The sequence below is a fragment of the Lonchura striata genome, chromosome 5, assembly GCF_046129695.1.
Source record: "Lonchura striata isolate bLonStr1 chromosome 5, bLonStr1.mat, whole genome shotgun sequence".
In the NCBI taxonomy this organism is placed as follows: domain Eukaryota; kingdom Metazoa; phylum Chordata; class Aves; order Passeriformes; family Estrildidae; genus Lonchura; species Lonchura striata.
In genome coordinates this window covers 32,225,922-32,250,568 of record NC_134607.1, presented here as the reverse complement: position 1 = coordinate 32,250,568, position 24,647 = coordinate 32,225,922, and the positions used below count along the sequence as shown (strand labels likewise).

General features: G+C 35.0%; 1 protein-coding gene across 6 annotated transcripts in view; it reads right to left on the bottom strand.

Annotated features, from left to right (window-relative positions):
• The window catches only part of CADPS2 (calcium dependent secretion activator 2), a 282,332-nt gene that overhangs the window by 84,112 nt on the left and 173,573 nt on the right, over nt 1-24,647 (bottom strand). For all 6 annotated transcript variants that reach the window (XM_021553475.3, XM_021553479.3, XM_077783432.1 and 3 more), the window contains exons 9-13: nt 24,208-24,274; nt 18,540-18,648; nt 17,455-17,658; nt 9,782-9,918; nt 6,058-6,245 (exon numbers count right to left, since the gene is read on the bottom strand). In XM_021553475.3, coding sequence (XP_021409150.2) covers nt 6,058-6,245; nt 9,782-9,918; nt 17,455-17,658; nt 18,540-18,648; nt 24,208-24,274 — 705 coding nt within the window. The remainder of the gene's footprint in view (nt 1-6,057; nt 6,246-9,781; nt 9,919-17,454; nt 17,659-18,539; nt 18,649-24,207; nt 24,275-24,647) is intronic.

Sequence of the window (24,647 nt, the reverse complement as noted above, 5' to 3'; positions counted from 1 at the left end):
TCCAATTGCCAATACAAACCAGTAGAAGTAGACCTTGCACCTGCTGCAATTACAACACAGACAGAACATGTAGGATTGAGAGTGAATAAGAAACACAGCAGAAAGAGGAAGCATTTTCAAGGCCTTTAAACCAAAATGTTCCACAAAATCTTGTTAGCAACACTTTTTTTTGGGAAAACCATCTAAGAAAAAGTCTACATGATATTTAAATATTTTATATATAAAATTGTGCATGTGAAAATAAAACACTCCTAGAAAGAGATCAACTGGACAAAACCTTTCTCATCAGATAGTGACAATGTGCAGATAAATGATGAGACTATTGACTTAAGTTCTGGAATTTTATTTTAAGTCATATTCCATATTGTTTATTAATGACACAAAATGAAGGAGAACTTATCAAGACACAGACAACCTTATTTTAAAGTTAAGTTAGTCAGAGAAGAAAATACCTATTCAGAAGTTCCAGAAAAAAAAAAAAAAAAGAAAAGAAGAGATGGAGCAATGTAATGATACTATTTTCTTTATTTTCATGAATTTCCTTCTCCCAGATTGAAAAGGGATGATTTCTGTGGACATTATTTTATGACTTGACACAAAGTGTAAAATTGTGATAAATGTTTCTTACCACAAAACACTGAAAAATGGAAAGAAATATATGAATACATAGAACTTTCCAAAGTTTCCATAGTTTCCTTTTCTTTATGCTACTTTATTTAGTCCAAGCATAACCAAAGCAAGAAGCCTATCAGAGAGTCTACATTGCCAAATGAATGCAAGGACCTAAAATTAGCTTTCAGAGAGGCCAAGGCTACAACAGAAATGATTTTTTTGTACTGGTGTATTATTATGAAGTAAATTATTATGAAGAGGATTTCTATGCTGGAACCCTTCTTTGTCCATAGCAAAAGGACTCTTCATTTTCAGCATAATATGTTTTAAAAAATGAAAGCAACTAAAAAAAACCCTGTATGGAACAAATGAGAAAGACAGACAGCAGTAAATTGCTGGGACCATCTGGCAACTTGAATTACCTGTGGGTATGTGGAAGTTTTCATCAAGAACTTCTGGAGAATGGGAGATCAGAAACAAAATGGGAGAATAAAAATCAGAAAAAGTCTCCAAGAAGCCAAGGGAAATACAGGTCGGTAAGTATTACATGCATCCCAGAAAATTATAAGGAACTATAATATAAGGGTATTTAAGGATAAAAGTAAGGAAATTTGGGTAAATATTACCTATTGTCAAGTCTGTATAGCTTTGAAGCCATAAGACAGAGAAATTCCACCTTCTGACCTAGGAGTTCTCTAAAAGGATTGAAAATATGTGGATAAGTGTGACCTGACTCATATGAAACACCTGGATTTCCAAAGCTCTTTTGACAGTCCCTAATCAAAGGCTTTCAAGGCAATTAAATGGTGTCTGAGTAAAAGTTCCTACATTTACATTTAAAATTAGAGAGGTAAGTAGCTGCTGCGAAGGCATATTATCAGTAAAGTTCTACAGAGGTTTGTGCTGAGACTTGATCTATTTTGCAGTATTTATAAATGACCAGGCTAACAGCTGAGGTGACAGAAAATGTAATTTTAATGAAAGTTATGGAGCATAGTGTGGAATTCTAGAAACACCCCATGAAATCAGGTAGCAATACAACAGAAAACAATGACAAACAAAGAAAAATGTAAAAATTATTCAGAATAAAGTTCAGATAAATTTCTGATAAATTAATTCTGATAAAGTTATTCAGAATGGAGATCCTGGTTTTATGATGGATAATTCCATGAAATTGTTCCTGTTCAATACCTGTCAAAGGAGCAAACCAATACTGGGAAACACTAGAAAAGGATAAGCAACTAGCAGAAAACTTCCACCAATGCAATCATTCTATTGTTCACTTCCAGTTCTTGAATCTTAAATAGCAAAGAGACAGAACAGGATTTTTGTTTTTTCTCCTTTAGTTCTCCAATAGCAGCAGAGCATGAAATGAGATGTGTAGGAGTCAATTCAAAGCAATAGTTCTTCAAGCAAGAAGAGGTTGAGTTGTGGAACTTGCTGCCAGAGGTGTTGAGGGCTTACAGTGGTTCAGGGGTGCAATGGACAAGTATCTGAAATAAAGACTCATGCCAGGTTACCAAACAGGACATACTCTGAGCTGCAAAGAGTTGGGAGTCAGAAAGAGGAAATATTGCACATGCTTGCTCTTCTTTTACTCCAGGCAGGTCAATGCTGGAGACAGATGACTGACTGGTTTAGAAGAACCCTGACTCAATATGACTGTTCTTCTATGGAAACACACCTGTGCTGAAGCTTTTACAATAAAGACAAAACCCCCAACCTATTCATCTTCAGTTAAATACTGATTTTTGTAGCCTTACTTTCACATTCACTTCCCGTATCTGAACTTCCATTTCATCAGGTATCTTTCTGAATAAGAAAAGTTATAACAAGGGAATATGCTTGAATTTTGAATTTTTCAATTCAGTCTGTAACTCAGCAGGTGGAAAGAAGTCACTTCACACTTCATGTGATACCCACCAGCATTCATTTCAGACAAGAGGGACTAAATAGAAGTCACAGCATGAAAAGTAGACAAGAGTGAACATGATGGGGAAGAAAACAATAGCTCTTACCTGGACTGTTTAGACTGAAATGTCATCATTCAGGGATGTCCTATAGTTCCCTGTTCTGTCCATTTCACTTTCACCAGCAATAAGTTTATGCATAAGTGCAGAGCGAAAATTTCACCTGTGAACTAACTATATTGATGAGGTATATATAGAGTATTTCATAGGAAAATCATGGTGATGAGAAGCCAAAGGAGATGGTACAGTAAATCCACATAGCACCAGAAGTACAGACATTGAAAGATGATTTTGTTTACAGAAGAAAATAAAATAGTTGACTCAAAACAAAGGATGTTTATTTGTTTAAACACATTACAGCTATTTTTTTTAAGTGATTTTTTTTCCTTGTTGGCTATTTAGGAAGAGATTGGCTTAAGACTATAATCTACAAAAGCAGAAATACCTTTTCTACATAAGCTGTTGTAATGGACTAACAAAAGGGAAAGGAAAAGGACAAATAAGCTTTGAATTTCTCAGTCTAGGACTCAGCACATTGTGTTTGACCCTGAGTAAACATTTCTGTTCCTAAACCAACAACACTGACATAAGACACACAAAGTACAAGAATGCTTGATGAATCTAGAAGTTGTTGTCTATATCTTCATCTCAGTAAAGAAAAAAAAATAAGCTAGGGACTGCTCTGTATTCCTGAGATCAGGAGAAAAGGTCTGCTGCATACAGTCTACACTGGAGCTCAGTTCAGGTCTCCCCCGTGCTCCAAATGCTCCTGAAGATCTATGACAACAAAACTTCTACATGTTTATTCTACTTGTTTTGAAATAAACCCATGGTACTGTGTTAAAATCAGCAAGATTACAGCCTGTAGCATGAAACATGTTTCACATCCTACGGTGCAGCAAAACAACGCACAGGACAGCTGAAGATTCAAAAATATGTTGGAAGAATTTTGAATACACATGAAAGGTGGACAGAGCCAAAGCTAATTCAGACTGAGTTTCTTCTCACCAGAAATTAAGGTGAGAGAAACTTGTATCTGATTGTTTGATTGAATGTCACTAGATTGCCTGTTATTTTAAAATTTATACATAAAAGAAATGGACAATATGAACTACAGATACGGCTGCATTTCTACATGCTCCTCCACCACCTGACTTCAAGATCAATTTTGATGATCTTTCTCAGGCTTGGGGAGGGTCTAAGATCCCTCTGTGAAACAAAGGTGACATATAAATTAAATACATCATGGCCAGAGTATAAAGCCCTTTGTTCTGTGGTCTTTCTGATTCCCAGACTGACTTACAAAACAAAAATGTGTAACGCCAGGGACCAGCCTAGAACTTTGCCCTGTCGTGCATTGTCTGTGAAATTCTCTTTTACCTTTTACTATTTCTTAGTGCTGTGGTAAATGAATGAGTGGGTATATTATGTGCCCGTATATCTGTGTCTGTCATTTTGAGTGAGTGTGTCTGACTCTGTCCTTGACTTACTTTTTTTCTTTCTTCATGTTTCTTTTTTCTTCCTTTTTACAATATCTCAGTTCTAGTCAGACCCTCTCTGTTCAACACTTCTTTTATTTCTAAAACACTCATAATGCTATTCAGAGAATATCTGTACTGTAGGAATAGACAGAATACAGAGTGCTTACCACTGTGTAAATGATGTGCTCTCTGAGATATTTTCATGCACTGCGTGCACGGTTGTCCTTCACTCAAATTATGAAATAAAAAGAAATGTATCTACCTTTCTTTTGAATTCTTGAAGTAAGTTTGAGCAATTATCACATATGTTTGTCTTCTTAGGTTGAATCCAATAATAAAAAGGAGAGAAACAACAATGACTTGGACTCAATAGGAAATACGAATGTGTCAGGTTCTTGAGGAACTGATGAAGAAGCACGCTTTTACAGAGAATAGGTTACCAAATAAAAGCCAGAAATCTCCTAACTTACTGGTATGAATGTTAAGATTCTTGACAGCATTTCAAGCACATTCAAAAACATTTCAATTTTGGATATTATTATCATGTATTACATATTGTTAGTCTACCACTATGAAATTGCTCAGGTCACAAATCCCCAGCTCCAGATGATGCTTTGTTTGAGGCGGTGAAGGAAACAAATCTTTCCTAAGGATTACCTCTTCTCTGGCTTGAGGACAAGTAAAGCAGCCTCTGTGGCTGACTGGTAGCAAAGCAACATAAGCATACATCTTGGACAGAAAATCTCTCTTCCAATCCTAATCAAGATTCAGTTTGGGGACTTCCTGAGAGAAATTTCATTTTGGGACCATGATGTTTTCCCCTAGTGGCAGGATTGGATAAGTTGGGAGGATATATTGGGTTTCTCCTTGCTATTTTTGAACTTCTTAAATATATCCCATAAGCAGTCTACAATACTAGTACACAAAATAGACATAAATGCATGTTCTCCTATAATTTGATAGACTGCCTGCCCCACTTCCCACTTAAATACAAGGAAGACAGGGAGCAAGTTTATTGAATTGCCACTGTGATGGTCAGACCCAGAGCACATGTTCTGATGTGAAGCTGAGGGAGTTGGGCTTGCTCAGCCTAGAGAATAGGAGGTCTTGAGGTGGACTGAATGACAGCCCTCTGGGTGTACCGAGTGGTAGACAGATACAAGCACACTGAAATTACACAGGTTCAAATGGGGTAAAGTCCTGAACGGAAAAAGCCCTGAGCAACCTGGTCTGACCTCATAACTGACCCTGCTTCATGCAGGAGGTTTGCCTAGAGATCTCCTGTGGTCCCTCCTGACCTGAGCTACCCAGTGATCTGATCTGCAATTGGCGCTCTCCAGCAGCAGAACTTGTCCTCTCACCGTCTGGAATAAGACAGAGATGAAGCAGTGCTTCTTTTAAAGAATATGCAAAAATAGCAAAGCAACTTTTTTTTTTCTAAGTCATTCACTTGCAAGTGGAATGAAGATATCATCCCAAGACAATCACTGTGGCCAAAAGCTCCTGAAATAGTCTACCTGTCTAGTGGAAAGGATTCTAGAAGTGTCCTAGCTCTTCCTGGCTGGGGCTTACAGCTAATTCTCAATATATGTTATTTCTTTCTGTGATAGCACAGACAGAAGAAAACAGTATAGTACGATTAGTTGCCAAGATACAGACTACAGAAGGAGTTAAAATTTCCCTTAAACTGCATAATTGTTCAAAAAGTCTACCGGAAACACCATTTAGTACCACAATATAAATGCAGAATGAAGAAGACTAACGTTTTAGCAGTTTTTTATCTTGAAAACATATTGCATTAAGACAGTACATGCTAAAAGGAGATTTCTTTTAACAGTAATCTGTATGGAACCTCCAGTACCCCTGAAGAAACTTTTGTGAACTGATTTCTGTTGAGTGCAGCTCCCTACCTGGTGAATACAAGAGCCTATAAATACTTTTATTCAGACTACGCTTTTAAATACTATGAATTAAAAAAAATATCATTAAATTACCTGTTACCATGAACATGAGAAGCACAAAATGCAAAGCTGTAGTGGAGCAAGGTTGGATCGATGACAGAACCATTTTCTGAATATTCAATCAGCTCATCGAGATAGCAGAGATGGCGGTGACAGCCTCTCACCCCATAGCGAGCGCAGTATTCATCCAACACGAAGACCTGACCTGGGCTAAACCAGCCCTGAAAGGTAAAAAAACAACACAACATTTTGAGGTTTATTTTCCCACTCTCAGCTTTAAATCAGACAAAGAATAGAAACATAGATTTTTATTCCCATTACATACACTTTCTATATTAGAATGATTTCCTTCTGACTAATGCTGACAGAACTGAAAACTAGACCCTACAGTAGCTCTCTTACTGAAAGGATTAAATGTCAGGAAACTATTTGCAGTTGTGAGATACCACTGCTATGAAATACCTTGTTTACAAAAAACATGCTAATACATCCAAAGTCTGGCACAGATTATTTTATATATCAAAACCTAAAATAAACTAACACTTTAAAATAATTAATTTTGTTTTAGCAATCAATTATAAGAATCAAATTAAAATTTTGGAAATGCTGAGGGACATTAACACAGATATTAAAGCAGTTTTTGGATGGTCACTTCTCTGTGGCTGAAATTTTAATATTCTTACCACAGTTCCACCCTTTACCCATGTAACATGCATGCACTTCTAACAACTTTAAAACAACTCTTATTAGTAAAGAGATGCAAAGCTAGGTAGTTTGTTAAAAGCCACCTAAGTAAGATTTGACCTTAAATAATTATTGATACTCTCAAGCTTATTGAGAGATTTTTTGGTCAGAATCTTGATGAGAACAGCTTAACCCTGGCACAGACATGAGCAAAGTACAGACTCCTTCACATGATAAAAACAGTTCTTGAGTGAATCCAGAGTGGAAAAAATATAACTGTGTCTTGATGCAGAATATGATAAGAAGTAGCAGAGTGAGCTTCCAAAAAGCAGTATGGAGAAAACATAAACCCTGGAAAACTACAAATACTGCACAGCTGTTCTATGTAAGCATTTTTCTTTGTTATTGTTTTGATCATCTCATCATCTCTCATCATTCCATCTCATCAAATGGTTAAGAGAGATTGAGGAATATTTGAACTCAAATAGAAAAATAACTTGGATAAGCAAAATGATTTTGCAAAATAAAGAATTCATAACATCAATATAGCAGCTGAAGACCAATATTTCCCTAATGCTTGTGAATACTTCCACAAGATCTGATGCTTAATATTTGTACAAAATATCAGCAGAAATACTATTGAACAATACCTAAAAATATATTCACATCAGTTTTAAAAAATCTGTGTTTTAACTTCACTAATATACTTGTTTGAGACATGAATTCAAGCTTTATATTCTCCCCAAACTCTTCAATTAAACATATTATCTGCAAACAAGAACACCTCAATGTTAAAAATTAATATTTAATAATTATTGCTCCTAATTAATTTCTTTGAACTCAGTGTTTCCACTGCCTTTAAGGAGCTTCATCTATTTCTAGAGAACCCAGAACAGTACTCAGCATGTTAATCTAGTCTCTGATCATGTTGCAATGCCTCATATAGTTTACATAGTGTTTGATACAAAATATGGTATTTTATTGAAAGAACAAAGAAAAGGGATTTTAACCATATTTTTGCAGTAATAAGTATTCTAGCTCTAGATATAATAAACAGTGGTTATTATGATTGCTAGTCTCCCAGTATGTTATCATTGTCACCAATTCTCTCCCTGTTTTTATGGAAAACATAACAAAATGTTGCATATCATTGCCTAGCAGAACAAAAGCAAATGCTTAAAATTTCTGCTCATTCTCATAACATATAATTGTGACAAGAATACAACATTTTAAAGAACTCATTAATTTAACTTCAGTCTCTCTTAAAAGATCTGTTTGTGTGATTGTTTTTCATATAAATGTGTGCTTTCCTTACCCTTGTTCAATCCCACATCATGCACAAGCCTCTCAAACACATAACAACTATGTCCTACAAAGTACTGGTATTAGATAACCACATCTTTTTTAATTTTTTAATTGAAAAAGATCCCCAAACCCCAAAATCCCCCATCTCCTCAATACTCTCCCTATACCAAGAAGAATGTAGAATTGAAGAAATTTAGGTTATATAATAATTTAATACAGAACTTTGCACAATATTAATTCCCATGCTTTTAAAAATTTTATACAAGTCATATGTGTGGTTACACTGTATTTGTTGACATAAAGGATGAATTGTTTCTAAAAGACTAAGGGAAATGCGCTGTTAGATAAAAGAAAAATCACACTTACATGTCCATGTATTCTATTGTTATCTTGACATTCCCAATTTTTTTAAAATACAAAAATGTAGTTAAATATGCAATTATAAAATTATCACCCATTCCACTTATTAAAAGCTGAATTTAAAAAAGAACGGTAAGAAATACATCTGCTTTATGGTTGCTATAGCACTGTGCATTTCACCTAACCTCTTCTAAAAGTTCCTGATTTCAAGGTTATATTAAGTGTCTTACTATATTATTATTATAGAAAAAGAGTTTGACCCCAGTGCACTGGTAGAAAGCTAACCATTTTCTCTTTGAGTGCCAATTACTTTGTACAGATGTACCTTCAGGCCTCTTTGATACAGTGTGCAACCCACAAACAGAAAATGAGTCCTTTAACTTTTCTATACATATGTATCTGGCAGTATTTTAAAAGGGAAGCAACTATCATCAAATAATATTTTTTCCCTTTTTAACAGCTGCAAACAATCAGAAAAATTCCAATTATGATCTTTGTATTACAAGACTAGTCAGAACAATGAAAAATAGGTAAAAATCCCCATTATCATTTTTTGTTGCTGTTGGCATATTAAAATGAGAAAAAAAATTATGTGCTCTGAGGTGTTTTAGATTCTTAGTGAGACATCACTATTTCAGGCATAATATCAGGTGAAAAATAAAGCCTCAGTGAGTTATGAGGTCTGCCCCATACAAACCTGTTTAAAGAGTGTATATAATCTGATGAACTTCCATGAGATTGTTGCTGGTTTTCTTCCCTAATGAAAACAAAACCTGAAGCAGCCCCATCCTCAACTAGTTCACAAAGCACAGACCGAAAATGATTGTACGAAAAGGAAACTGCAGCCAGCATCTTAACTTTTATGATGGTAATGATGGCATTTGAATGTGGAAAACATTTGTTTAGATACTGAGATCACATTCTATTTGCTTTTTTTTAATGATTATACTCCCCTTTGTTACCTGCAGTTCAGGTAATGCATATATGCTCATGTATCTATACTACTTATGGGTCTGCCTCCCTTCTTTGGTGTTTTTCCTTCACACCGGAGTGCAATGAAGAATTATAAGACAGGTGAAAATATCCGGACCTTAAAATACCTGTACAGGTGTCAGTAAATTCTACCACAGGAGTTCTTGCTATTGTCAAAACTTTTTGGTTTTATTCAAACCTCCCCAGAGGACATGATAAATTTCAGCTGATAAAATTGAAGACAGTTCATGTCTCTTTGCTTTCTATTGAATGGCACAGCAGCCGCTTGCAAGTATGTAATTTTCAAATTTAAAACCAATCGATTGGATCCTTTATTCCACCTACAACTGCAGTTGTTGAATGAATGTGGAAGAAAGGACTACTTTGTAACAACTATTTCTCACTTCTTTATATATATCTTCCAGCCAGTACTCACCAAACAAGAATAGGAGTCATTCAATCTGTGATCCAAGGTCTGTCTCTGAAGCAGTCTAAAGAGGGAAGCATGGTCAAATTTGCAGGGATTAGCAGAAATAAACTCATCCATGCCATGTTTCTGGCCACGGTCTGTATCTGTTATACAAAGGAAAAATGTGCAGAACAATACATGTGAGCATGTGTTCAGACTTACAAACACCAGTTTACGCATGGCATATAAGTCTCAATATCTAAGCTTTCTTGAAAGTATCTCAAAGAGATAACTCATATAGAGAGATACTTGCAGGGGAATTATTATAGAATCTAAATCTTTTAATCCGAAAAAATTATTACTGAATTATTTTTCTATCAATCATACCAATTTACTGAGTGTAACAGTGAAAAAAATTGCTACCCAATGACAGACAAACCAAAATTTAGAAAGGTTGCCAGAAAACACAACATAGTACATGAAAAAAGTATTAAAGCATTGTTTTCTAGTGGACTCTGCAAATGTTTCAATTTATAAACAATGTTATGAGTGGAAATTAAACATATTCTGTAATTTCCTGGTTTAGTATGGCTCCTTTTACTTTTAGCAAAATAACCACAAAATATTAAAAAAAAAAAAAGAAAAATATATAAAAGGACCCTAAACAGGTTTATGCATTTATTTCTTCAGAAAAGAAAGAGCATCTTTACTGCAGTTCAAAGTACCACTTAATAGAAATATTCATCATGGCTTGAAGCCTACTTCTCAAATGGCAAACTGGAGCAGAAATGAACACACTGGCTTGAGCTAGGTCATTTCCAGCCTTCTTTTTGTACTCAGCTTTTAATGAGACAAACCTTAATGTAGTAATGGCAAAGAGCTCCTTCAACCTTGCAGCAAAGTGTACTGAAAAAGGGAGCAGCATTTTTGTGTAAATACACTGAGAAAGCATACCATCCCAAATGGCACTTCAATCAAAGGCCCAAATTTATTGTTCTTCACAGATTGCATCTTTCAACGCCTTTAAACCCCGCGGGTTTATCAAAAGAGAAGCTCTAGTGATTGCTTTCATTAATGTTCTGTTTTGTCAAAGTCTTCAATGTGAATTATCTATCTAGTATGGACAGAAAAAGCCTTACAGTGCCCAAAAGGACTAGTTACGTATTAGCACATTAGCTGTCTTGGATTCTATAGACTGTACTGGGGTGAACAGTCCTATCAACTTAAAAATTGACTTCCCCTTTCAATAGGGTCTTAGCTCTTTGTTCCTTTAAATTCAAACCTAGGTCTTTTTATATTCGTTACCAGAAAAGTATAGATCTAAGTGTATCCTAAATGCAATTTTGAAAACCTGAGTAGTAGAAATCTAAAATTTCTAAAGAAAGGAGACAAAAGTTTATTGATTAAACCAAATTATAGAGTCAGGTTCATAATAAAACTCAATATTGATCTGTGGGCATGATGCTAACATAATCAGTCACATTTAGAAATTTAGCCCCAGATCATATTGATCCATGTCAAGTCCAACTTTCAGCTGTATTTGTGGATGGGAGAATTATTTAATTCAAGCTGAAGGATCTGCAACATCAAATCCTAGAAAGATGCAGAAACTAATTCATATCACTTGGCTTTGCATTGTCAAAGCAAGAGTCACATCCATGTGACAGATTTCACCAAGGTGGATGTAGCAAATAAACAGTATGACAATATGTCGATGGTGTAAGGTATGAGACCATCGCCCCAGAGAAACAGCAGCATGTATTTTAAATGCTTGAAAGATCTGTAGCATATGTGATTACACAGATTAGCAATATTTCAATGAGCATTAGACTAGCCTATCATTAATGACAAACCTAGCTCATATTTTTGACATAGGTACAGGAAATGCTCTCTCTTAATTAGTGCATTTTAACTGTATTTAAACATATTAATTGAAACAACTGACATCAACACAACTACATTACCCAAAGTACTGAACAACATATAAAGTTATCTGTAGCTTCCAAAATGTCCAAACACAGATAAAACTCTTTTCAAATATGTTATATATAATGTGCGACTGATGTCAGCATTTCGTATAAATTTCCCTTCTTATATCAGGTTTCTCATATACTATAAATATTATTTATAGTAAGACATATGACAAAAAATAAAAAGTACTAATATTTCTTTTTGCCATCATTTAGAAAATTATACAGAGCTAAATAATTCTTAAAATAACCTTTTGGTTTTTTCTCTGGTTTACCACACCAACATAAAAAACACCTGTTTTTTAAGAAAGAAGGTATAAGTACTGACAAGTAATGTAAGTATTTTGAAATCAGGAGATTGGATGTTGCAAATCAGATCCAGCATACTGATACAGTATCCAGATGATCATAATTAGTAAGGTGACCTACTGAATACAAAACAGCTTGTGAAAGCAGAATTTGCTATCACATAATTTGGGCAAAATAAGCAAAAGTACTGTTTTAAAAGTATAAATATTTGCTAGATTTAATTCTAAAAGAAAGATTCATGACCGATCACCTTTTTGAGTAAATCAAGTAGTACAAATAACACTGTCAAACAGGAACAGAAAATCTGTTACCAAATATATTTAAGCAACAGAAAAATAACTAAAAACTTACCCTTGCCAGCTGTAGGCAAGCAGGAAATAACAGAAAAATAGATCTAGTGTAATATATTACATTTTTATTTCTTGATATGATGTACAAACAAGATAACTGGTAAATATTTTGAAACAAAAGGAATTTAAAAAAATTAAGAACTTGAGCAAGGATCATTAATAAATTTATAAATGGTATATGACTGTGACTAAAAAAATTACTCAAGACTCCACTTTTTAAAATTGTTAGAGTGATTGCTTTTTTCAAATTCTTACATTAATGAGCTTTAGATGTCCTGTTCAAACAACATGCAAATGCAAAAGGCATATAAGGTGCTATATTGTCATATAGTTAAGAAAAAAGAAACAAATTCATTTTACTCTACATTTTCTCAATCTTGGAAAATATTGGGAAGATATTTGGGGAGAGGTTTGAAGCAGTAATATTTTTCTTGCTTTTTCACAATTAGTTTTTCTTCTCTTGTTAATCAAATTTGTTGCTACGCTTTCCATGTTACCTTTAACTCAAAGTCATTGGCTGCTATTTCCATGTTGCACTGCCTGTTTCAGGTTCTGTATTGCATTTTCTGGAAACTGTCCTTTTTAATTTTTTAAATCAAGACAGGGCGAATAAATATATTTTCAAGCAATGTTAAAAACTAACAAAAATCATTAGAGGAGTTTTAGCACATTATTTGGTTGTTTTAGACAAAGATTTTCACCAGGGCAGAACAGCATTCTAAGTATGCCTTTTGCCATCTTTGCAAGAAACCTTAAATTTCAGTCCAGCTGCAAAGGCTATTAAAATCATCAAATCCCCAGTGACTCAGCTCAAACAGAGTTGACTGAATTAAGACTACCAAGAGTTGCATGTTTATGGCACATTCTCAAGTGATTCTAGCATCCCTACACTATGTCTCTGCCCAATTCCAGCCTAGAAGCAAATACACATTTCCTGCATCATCTACTCTGTACTAGGGTGAGCTACAGCTACTGGCCTTGCTGAGTGGTGACCTACTCCTTTTTGTGGCTCTCTGTAACGTCTCTGCTTGATTTTAAGCATCATGAAAGCAATTTGAAGTAGCTCAGGCAAGCAGGAAAGAAGAGAAGGTAGAGGCAAGCAATCTAGTATTGTAGGGATTAAAAAGATTTAAAGACTAAGACTAGTAGGGTAAGATCTATGACTGTTCCAGAAGGGGCTGGAACTGGTCGGAAAAGACAGTGCTAAGACATGCATTACATTCCTTCAAGTGCCACTTCAGACAGATGGTGACAGCTTACACTGGGAACATTTTGACTCCTGATCATTGACCAGGACTCCAAAGAACTACACAGGCCAAAGAGATAATCTATGACCCCAGAACTATATAATTTAGGTATCAGGCCATGAAATAACTTCTGCAGAGAAAGTGGTAGAGAATGACAAAGCAGCTGGCCCATATGCTCTGACTGTCAGGGTGGGGATACCACACTGATTTACTGCCAGTATTTTGCTGAAGGGCAGATTTGATTGTAGATAGTTTTTACGTGTTCCTGACTAGTACAGAAGAGAGCACACAGGTGACTTACTGGCTGTCTGAGGTGGTGGAGGCTGGTGTAAACATTTTCTTTCTAAAAGGGAGACAGGATGGTTGGAGGCAAGAAGGAAATGGACCTAAAGGGGACTGGGGAAACATGAAAGGAGAATGGAGTTACTCCAGTCTTCTTTTCCTACCCAGACAGAAGGGTGTGGTGGACATAAAGCTGCAAAACCTGCTGAGAAAATGATGTCAAATAAAAAAGAACACTTTAGACTTGTTTGTTTCTAAAAATGTAACTAATCGAAAGAGACTGAATCATGAGTGTATCGGTTCAGAATGTTTAGCTTTGTATTTCTTCATTAACACATGACAATCCCCTCACGTGCTGCTTTTAACTCCTGTGTTATGAACAAGTTATTAGCAGTGCTAAGCACCCCAGCAGCCTTTTCAACGGTATGAATATATCTCCTAATGCATTACTCATTAAAAAGGGATCACTTCCTGAACCTTTATGTGATTCAAATTAATCTGTTTTTCATTGGTGCTTTCCCTAAAACATTAGTGTCCTTGGGAAACTTCTGGCTATTCTACAATCATGCATCCTTAAAGACTCTATTCTTTCATTCAGCATGCTTATGCAGAACAGTGGATCTGAAGGTCAGTCTCCTTTCCTTGATCATTCGCTGACATTAGCCTGTCTTCACTTTTGTTTTGGAGTCACCTAATACCACAAGACTGCAATACCAAGTTACTTACAGATGAAAAAATTGACTAATATACATTTTAGAAGGTGGACAAGTACAATAGTAGTTTGATTCTGTTACATACCACTTTCATATGTTTTTCATAACTATCAAGAAAATTTCAGGATGAAAGGAGATATTTTATAAACACAATACAGAAAAATATTGAAACATTTCTCCTCAAGTTGACTTTTTTCTACATCCTGCAGTTTAAAGATATTTAATTTTCTCCAAGTAATAAAAAATTCATTTGGAACATTTTATCAGGATGAGTTGATTTTTCATCTTAGAGGATAAAGAAAATGGGAACAGACTTTTGAGGTTTGAATGCCATTAACTGACATTTGTTTCGCAAAGCCCAAGCTGGTTTTCTGCTTTCTGTATGTGGGCATGTCATTGCATGATATACTGCAGAAACTAAAACAATGTGATCTTCTATTGTCTGAAAATGCTTAAATTGTTCATCAACAGGAAACATAAAAATAGGTATTATCTGTTCAAAACTGTATTTCCTAATACTAAAAATGTACCATAGTAAAGAACAAAAAATTGGAAATGAATTTAATTTAATATATATGCCAGCTCTCTAGTACGTGGTGTTATATCTTGATTAAAAATAAAAGATGCTTAGGTTCATGCAAACATTTTTCTAGGGGAAAAGAAAATTAACTTCTGTGAAACTGAATCTATTTAAATGTCTATTAAAAGGTCAGATAAGAGTCTTCTCTAGGAGTAAAACTACGCCCCAAGAAATACAGCACTGTATATTTTTAAAGGAAGTAGGACTCTTAGAAAATTATTTAAGATTATATGTGAAAACCCCAGCTCCTGAAGTCTCTTAAAAACTGATTAATTTGATTGTGCCCATTTCTAGCTGCAGTATAAGTGACAGAATAAAAGCATTTACGCAGGTAGAGAGAACTGGGGTATTATAGAAATCAGTCAAAGAATGGTTCTAAATATCACATTAAATTAAATTCCACAAGTTACACTATTGCAAATAAATTTATGAACTATTATAAGTTATGAATTATTTTGTGAATTATTACAAAATATCAACATTGAAGGATATTAAACACAAATAAAATAGTAATTTAAACATGGAATTTTGATTTATATACAGTTCAGTCATATGAGTTTGTGTAAGTAGATACATAACCATGACAGAAAAATACATGATATTTTGAGCTTCCCTTAAAACATCTTTAAAATAATCCTTACTTTTTCTGCGGTTTCCACCTAGGAACTGTAGTCCCTCTAAAATAATGTCTAAAATAATATCAAGATGTTATAATCTTGCTGTTTAATTATTTAACATTATCAGTAGTTTTATCTCTGAAAACACAGTTTCAGTATATCCAAACGTGTGATTGTTTTTTGTACCTTTTGCTTTCTATAATTTTCATTGCCCTGTAGTCAGTTTTCTAGTGGCCTTCACTTCTGGGTGAACACCATGTCCAAAACCAGGAGAAGGTCCTTAGCCATTGCTGTCAGTGGCAAATTCTTTTGTGATTTCTAATTGATGCACACGAAGTAGGGACATTAGGCAGGAACACGGTGAGCTCCCACCACTGAGCACAAATCCAGGGAACTGGGAGGAGGTGAGCAGAAGCACTTGGCTGTTGCCTCACCTTTGCTTTTGCAATGTTACTTCCATCCTACCTCACCTTAACAGCCACATAATGAATGATTACTTCACAAGGTGTTTCAGATTAATGCCCTTCCAAATTGTTTTGGATGTAAAATAGATGTCAGTGCTTTTGTGGGATTAAACTTTTTTTCAATGACCTTGACATTGAAAAGCTCAATGACATTGAGAACTCCTCAGGATTTCAGACAAATATTACTAAGTTTAAAAAGCACATTTTACTGATTTCTGACAGCAAACTGATATAAGATTAGAGGATGAATAGAAGGTTGTGAGACTGAGTGATAGCAGGGCTAAGGGAAGAGAATGTTTTGGATCAACCTGTTAAAGACTTCAGACACTAAACCAAGTTTAGTCTAAAACATATGCCTCCCTTCTATCACTATGCATGTATGGTTATATGATAATGAAGAGAGATTATTGTATAATAATCTTATGATGTTCAAGAAATTTGATGGCTACTACAAAAGGTCAGTAGATTGTACTAAGCCTCTGTAACAATATAAAAAACAGAAAAAGCTTCCTTTGTGCAGATATCTACATGACAGAATACTTTCAAAGAGACAACATGAAGATTTAAAATATGCTTATTACATACTATCTATGTATTTCTCTGAAACCATACTTTCCTCTAAGAAAGGTGATGAAAATTTAAACCTGAATAATTTAAAGAATTTTTATATGTAATTTAATATTACAGTATGTGCCAAAAAAAAATCCAGGAGCCCCATCTATTGCCTTTCAACTCACAATGTACTGTTTGCATAGCAATTTTTCTCATAACTGATATACATACAATGTATGATAAAGCTGATCTAAATCTATAAAAATTCTGAGAATAGATTGACGCCTTTCTATTCAACACTACACTGGCTGGCTAATGAAAAATATAATGCAGACCAAACACCGTCTCCATGGTAATATATGGGTCAATTGTAAGGAATATGAAGCTAATTGCTGTATTTTCATGGATTATAATAAAAATAATGACCTGCAAGTCAGGATTTCCCTTGTTGTTAATAATAATCCAAGTTAAAGAGCTTTTGGCTAACAATGAAGGGCTAGACACATTTGCCTAGTGAATAAGTTCTGCTTAATTAAACTTCACTGAGGGAGCTGCTACTTATTTTACCAGCAAAACCCAAAACCAAAGCCACAAAAGAAAAGAAAAGCCAACTTACAAAGTGGGGATATATCTGTGTTGGCATTGCCTCCTTTAAGATTCATCTTCTGAGCTTGACTTGCAGGAACAGGCTTGTAAGATTGACCTGTGGCTCTGTACATAGCTTGAACCCAGAGTATTCTATCCTGCTCATCGTCACTGGCAAATATCACAGTATCACCCTCTTTAACAGCATTGAAAAACATCCGACCACCCTGAAGACCTGAAGCAGTAAATAAGAAGGTAATCTTGATAAATAGAAATTACTTCTAAAGCACCATCAGTGTTTATTACATTATTGGTTTTACTCAGAGTGTGTGTGCATGTGGAGGAGTGTGTTAAAACATTTTATAGGTATTTATGACCTAGAAATAAGATAAATCTAGAGCTATAAGGATCAAATGGTAATATATAGAAGTAACATAAGTAGAACAAATATAGAAATCACAGGAGAAAATATTTACATGACTCCACTTTGAATTCAGCTCCAACTTATCCCTTATTTATCTTCTCCTTGCCATATGCTATTTCGCTTTTCTTTAAAACATCCTCCTGATCAATCTTTAATGTCTCAGAAGTTTCCTAATTTCATAACCCTCCACTGCATAGGTAGAATTGTTTTTCTCTGCACGTGATTGCCCTTTTCCATTTTAATATTAACTTGTGAAGATTTTTCTGATATCTCCAAATTTATTTTTTATTAGTATGAGTAACTTGTCTTTCACAGGCATTGTCATAATTTGTCTTCTTTTCTAAATTATTTATGAATATACTTCACAGTATACTGCCACGTGCCACCACCATCAAAAAGAGAAAAGGGGAAGACTAACTAGAATTGTCAATTTTCTCCTTGTATTATATGTGATCTTACAATGTTTCAGGAAACTTTAGTGCAAAGTTTATTTTCCATTAGTCTTACAACAAACTTATTTCCAGAAGTATGATTTTTCATATCAGAATGTCCTGGTGGAATAATTGCCAAAGAATCTTGGGATTTTTTCTGCCAAAGAACCTTGGGAGTTTTTGCTGCTAGATCAAAACGAGCAAATTGAAACAGCTATTTTACACAAATATATTGTGCTACTTCAAAATAATGAAAAGTACCTGTGTGAGGAGCTGTGTAATCCACAGTGTATCCTTCCAGTTGCATCAGTTCTTGAGGCTCAGACTTCTTTTCTCTGTAACTGCACATTGCAAATGTGTATTGGCTAACCTGAATAAGAAAGGATTTCTTAATTAATGAATTGCATTTCAGAACTGTATAACAAATGTACCATGGTTTAAATTAGCTTTCATTTGCACTGAATAAATAAATCCCCTTTTTTTTTCCCTTTCCCAGAAGTATTTACAGTGTAAAATTTCTCCTCTCCCCTTTCTGCCAAAATGAAGGAAAAAAACTCCAAAAGAAATAACCCACAAACATACCTCTCTGTAGTTTCCTGAAATACATTTTGGGCTGGTGCTTTATGATAAAATGAAGTGAAGCTATTTAGATTCTGGTAGTGAAAATACTTAGTATTGTGGTACTGACCAAATTACTCAGTATACTGTAAGAGGAAAAAAACTATATTCCAAGAAATGGGGAAAACAAGAACTTTTATGTATAAAAGTACTATTTGCAGAATGAGTGGCACAATTACCATGAAACTGGGAAAGGGAACGTATAATCTGGCCAGTTCTAGCTAATGATGGGAAGTATCAGAACCTCCAGTTTGATTTTACAATCTAACTTCTGTGCTTTTTGCATCTGTACTCTCACGCACTCCTGCACTGCTTGGCTCACTAGATAATGCACCATGTAGGCCAAGCTGCGGGCAGCTGGCATGGACAGCGTTAGTTACTTGTCATCAGGTACAATTATCAAAAACTTATGAAGCAATAAGAAGAGACTGTCACCAGGTGGTTTTTTTCCTCTGTAGACAGAACACAAAATTATAAGGATAAGTAAGGAAAAGCTGACTGGAAAGATAAAGAATGATAAAGAAAGAAATGTAATATCTGTGAAGAGAAAAGCAATCACTGAAACAAAACTGATGCACTCCCAGCTCTACATGAAGAGCTGGGAGGATTATAGAAGATGACCAGAAGAAAGAGCACATCAATCTGTGAATACTTGAAAATAAAGGGAAGTGAATTCACCTCTGAAACTCTCATCCCCAAGGACTGTAGGATACATGGCCAACAGACTTGTTTTAAACTATCTGTAAAATTATGGCAGGATTTCCAGACAGGTAAGGAGCTCATCTAATAGATAATGGATTATTTTTATTTTGACTGCTGATTGCTCTGCTAAACTATCTACATTTATTAAAACAATACAACTTCAGGAATGATCCTTTTTGAAGTAAAATTTAGACAGCTGATTTCAGCTTCACTCATATATTTACTGGTGCTCTACCTTTACTCTTTGTAAAAGGTTGATGCTTTTTGAAAATAAGAATGGAATGTGTAACTATTATCTGTGCTTTAAAAATATTTCATTATTTTACATATTAGGCTTTTTTGAAACAGGACTATTTGCATGTAGTGCATGGTGGCTAAACATCCTTGGCACAGCCTGTACAAGCAAAAGGAACAGGTTTAACAGCTCTCTCTGTAAAATAAATGGCCATCGGGCCTCAAATGCCAAACTGGTGTCTCCAGAACCACAGCAGGAGTCTATAGCAGAGAGAAACCAAACATAGCTCTTCTAATTTTAGTTATTTCATTAGTTAAGCAAAGACAGCTTTACAGGGATATGAATTTGAGAGACACTGTCAGGTAACGGAAACTGAGCATCAGCTTTCCATATCAGATTTGGTGCATTCGCTTAAATGGGCACACCAAGACCACATGAAACATACATATACACAAAAGACAATCTAGTCTACCCCAAAAGTCAGATTTTCAGGCCAGAAAGGGACTACTAGAAGCAGCTAGTCCATCCTCTAGCATGACAGGCATAGCAGAGTTCCACCTTGCTATTTGTGCATTGAGCCCACGGATTTACTTTCATTCATTTCATACTTTAGAAAATTACTGTATTTTGGTTTAAATATTTTAAGGTATCCCTGGGCTGAAAAGGCAGGGCCTTGCAGACAGGGTCCAGCTGGGAACAGGGCAACCAGCCCCAGCCCAAGCCCTGGGCACAGGCCAAGGATGGACTGGGATGTGGGGAACGGGAGACCAGCCCTGCTGTGGCATTTCTGGGCTGGGGATGATGGCCCCAGGAGGCTGAAATGGGAGTGTGGGCTGTGGGCAGACAGCCAGGGCTGGGGCTGTCCCTGCCAACCTGACCTCAACCCTGACATGGGGCTCATCCCTACACTGTGCCCTCTGCTCTAGGCCTGGCAGCAGCATCACCTCTGTCACTGCTTGGTACTTCCCTGCTTATTGTCCCACAACCATATTGCCCTCATGGACAAAAATGGAAGGAGCTGTTAGTTAGTCACACAACTCTAAATCCTTTGCAATTAGCATTATATTTAATGAGAGCTTCCTCCTTTTCTTTTCTTTGCAAACTGAATCTACAATTTTAATTTTTGATACTGGACGCTGTAGTAAAAACATTTTTCAATTTATTCCATTTGGTTGAATGAAATAAGCTGCCCATATTTTTCCAATTTCTTCAGCCACTAAATGTTTTTGAAGATAAACTTGTGCCAGATCTGGGCTATGCATTTTTATTCATTTTTAACCTTACCACTATAACAAGACAGATATTATAATGCTGCTGATTTTATTTTATTGAACATATTGCAAATGTGTTCTCTTATTTTAAAGGATCAGTCATGATCGGTGACTTCATATTTTTGTTGAAAATGAGACATTTTGAATTTTCATGACCAAAGAAACTGATAGGAAAAATTCAAGAAAATTTTGGTGGGGAAAAAAGTTTCAACAAAACAAAGAAATACAGAACTTGCCCCATTTATTTACACTTGAAGTCTCTTAAACCCTTTCCCTTATGGTCATCAGTGGCTGCTCTCACTTAGAACAAAAAGAATCACCAGCACAGTCTGAAATAACACTTTTAAATATAGATCCATGACTGGACTTAAGTGTACTGTTAGTAGTAAATGGAGTTATAATCAGCTTTGCCTAAGAATTCAGCAAATTAACATAAATACATCATAGAATAATGAGTACTCAAAAGTCAGGACTGTGTAAAACACTTCTCAGACAAAAACAGAATCAGTTTGTCCTCTTGAACAGTAATCTTGACAGAATATAAGACAATTCTCTTCCTACATCTGCATTTATTTGAATTTTGTTATTTTCCAGATGTCCAAACACCTGACGATCAGTTGTTCTACCTGTTTGTAACAAGGGAGAAACCCAACAACCTATGCATTTATGACAGACCGGTACAGAAGTGTGATTGTGACTTTTGAGGAATGTCACTAAGGGATGCCCCCACTGGGTGCCCAGACTTTAATGTGCTGGGAGGAGGTGTCACTGCACACCTGGCAGCTGATTCTGTGGTGTCTGCTACAAGCCATCACAGGGCTGCCCACTCCAGGAGTTCAGCATCAAGAATTACCCAGAGTGGTTTGCATGTTTAGAAAAAAATTATCCATAAAACAAATGACTGACTTTTCAAACATTTGACCAGGTAAAATTAAAAGGACAGAAGTGGATCTGCATTCCAATTACTGGAGGAAGATATCAGACAGTAAATTAAGTAAAACAGGTATGGCAGAGGCTTTTTACCAAACGTGTTATGTCCCTGTCTTTTTCTAGTTTTAAATTAATAACCTTTTAGAGAAGTGACTGGATACCACAGGAAAAAAAATCAAATAAAATGAAGAGGTTAAAATTTCCAGATACTGTAACCTTTCTATAACATTGATCTGTTCTTTAAGAAACCACTAACAACTTGCAAAAGGTGCAGCAATAATGAAGGTGCACGTTACTCACATCACACTCGGAAAAAATCAACACTATTCATCTACTGTCACAACTGAGTTAAATTTTCAAAGTGTGTGTAAACCATACTGGTAGCCTCTGTTCTAGCACTGAATTTCATGTCCTTGAAGTTTTACTACTGTAAGCTAAAAGTTAATATATAGAAGAAGACTTGTCAATAAGTCAATAATGTATCAATACAACAGACTGGTCCATTACTAAATGCTTATTTCACATGTATTGACTTCAGCTTATTGCCAGGGAATGTATCACAGCAGGACTATATAAATGAGCCAGAGCTGTCTGGACAGTAAATATTGATTTAACATTGTATTTTTTATATAGCTTTATTGAATTGATAGCTGTTTTAAAATGAAATAGATTACTAAATCCCATCACAGTAGGAAAATTCCTGTAATATTCTCCTCCAGTATTTCAATTTCAGCATAGAGAGTAGAAAATAGTTAAAATTAACTTGAGTGGAATAAACCAGTCTCTCAGATGATGGTTCCATATTGTAAGCACATAAAGACTGTGTCTCTTAGATGTACAATTTAAAAATCAGATGACACCTGTGGCTTAGAGGAAAAGAACAAATTCATTCTTTCTGTGAAAGGAGTGACAAGTAGGATGAATGTTGAAGAAAAGCATGAAGGACAAAGGAGCATGTAGTCTTACTGTTTTTCTTTGCAACTAGAAATTATTTTCTGTTCACAGCCATGCCTGGACAGCTATCCTATACAGAGATCTTCCCAACAAATATTAATAGTAACATAATATCCTCATCTCTTCACACAGGACCTTGGTAAAATTAGAACCCAAATAAATTCTGTAGACTTTACAGAATCTCCTTCAAATACTCTTGGCTTTTAACATTAATAAAGAACTCATTCAAAAATTGGTTTTTTTATAACCTTATGGTTTTAGTCACTTAGGAGTATGAGGAGACCAGGTGAATGTGACTGACAGCATTATAAAAAAAACAGGCTTTCTGTAAAGCAGTTTTAGAAGTTTTTGTTCTTAAAAAAGTCTCATTAAGAGGCTTTAACCTTTGCATGATACTTATGGATATTGAGACTTTAGGAGTTTTCTGTCAATAAAATAAAGGAGACAGAACAGCATTCTCTGAACTTACTGTGAAGAACATCAAATGTAATCTGAAGAGAAACACCAACAGAAAACAATGACTTTTTTCCAAAGACTCCCTAAAGTCATTAATTTCTCTATTTTGACCACTCAAAATCTACTATTTTATTTATCTCAAGTCAGTATCACCATTCACTAGCATGTGAAAATACTAACAGTTCTGGGTTTGGACAAAAATTATAAAATGTGAGCATAGCACATTTTTGTGGCCAAGAACAACTACTAGACCATATTTTATGTAACAATTACATAATTTTACCCAATTTAATATTTCAAGGAAGGAAAAAATAGCAGCATTTTAAAAAAATCAGAAAAAGTTCTTAATATAAGTATTGTTACTTTTATTTCAAAGTCAGGAAATATCTGCTGAGATAGAATAAATTTAACAGTAAGTACAGTCCAATTTGTGAAATATTAATTTATTTCAAATTGAGTGCTGGCAAAAAGCTGTCATCAAACTATTACAAGGTCACAAAAATTTTATCCAGAATTTTTTATGTTTCAGTTGAAACAATGCTCCATGTAAAGACATATTTATATATATCTGTAAAACTTGGTAATATTTCTGTTTACTAGGCATATAAATAAAAAAAAAATCTGGATGTCTCTGTGCTGCAAGAAGCTTGGAGTAGTACTGCATGTGTTGCCTGAAGACACTGATTTACAAACTACTCCAGAAATCATACATAATTTATAGTCCAAGGATTATTTTATTGAAATTTCATGGCTGGCTACTAACCTGAACAAGGACAAAGTAGCGTTTTTTCCACCGCTTCCAAACCTTCTGTCCTAAAGCATACAAGTACCTGCAAAGGAAATAATAAAGGGAGTGGTTTTCCATTAATAAGAAGCATGACATTAGAAGGACCAAAAAAAACCCCTGTGAATTAATTTACTCTGTCTACTGAACTGCTTCTTCAGTGTTATTATATGTAAAAAGTGATTTTTCTTCTATTTGCTCATATCATAAAGATGCAGAGACATTCCTTTTCAGTCAAAACAAGGCAAAAATCAGAAAAATGCTCACATTTGCAAAGATTAACCCGCTTTTCACTTTTTATTTCACCAATTTTATCTGAAAAATAGAAAAAGTAACTTAATGTAGAACACTTTTGACTACACAGAAATACTTTATGCTATAAAAGTTGACATTCCCAACAGTTTTTATTCCATTTGTTT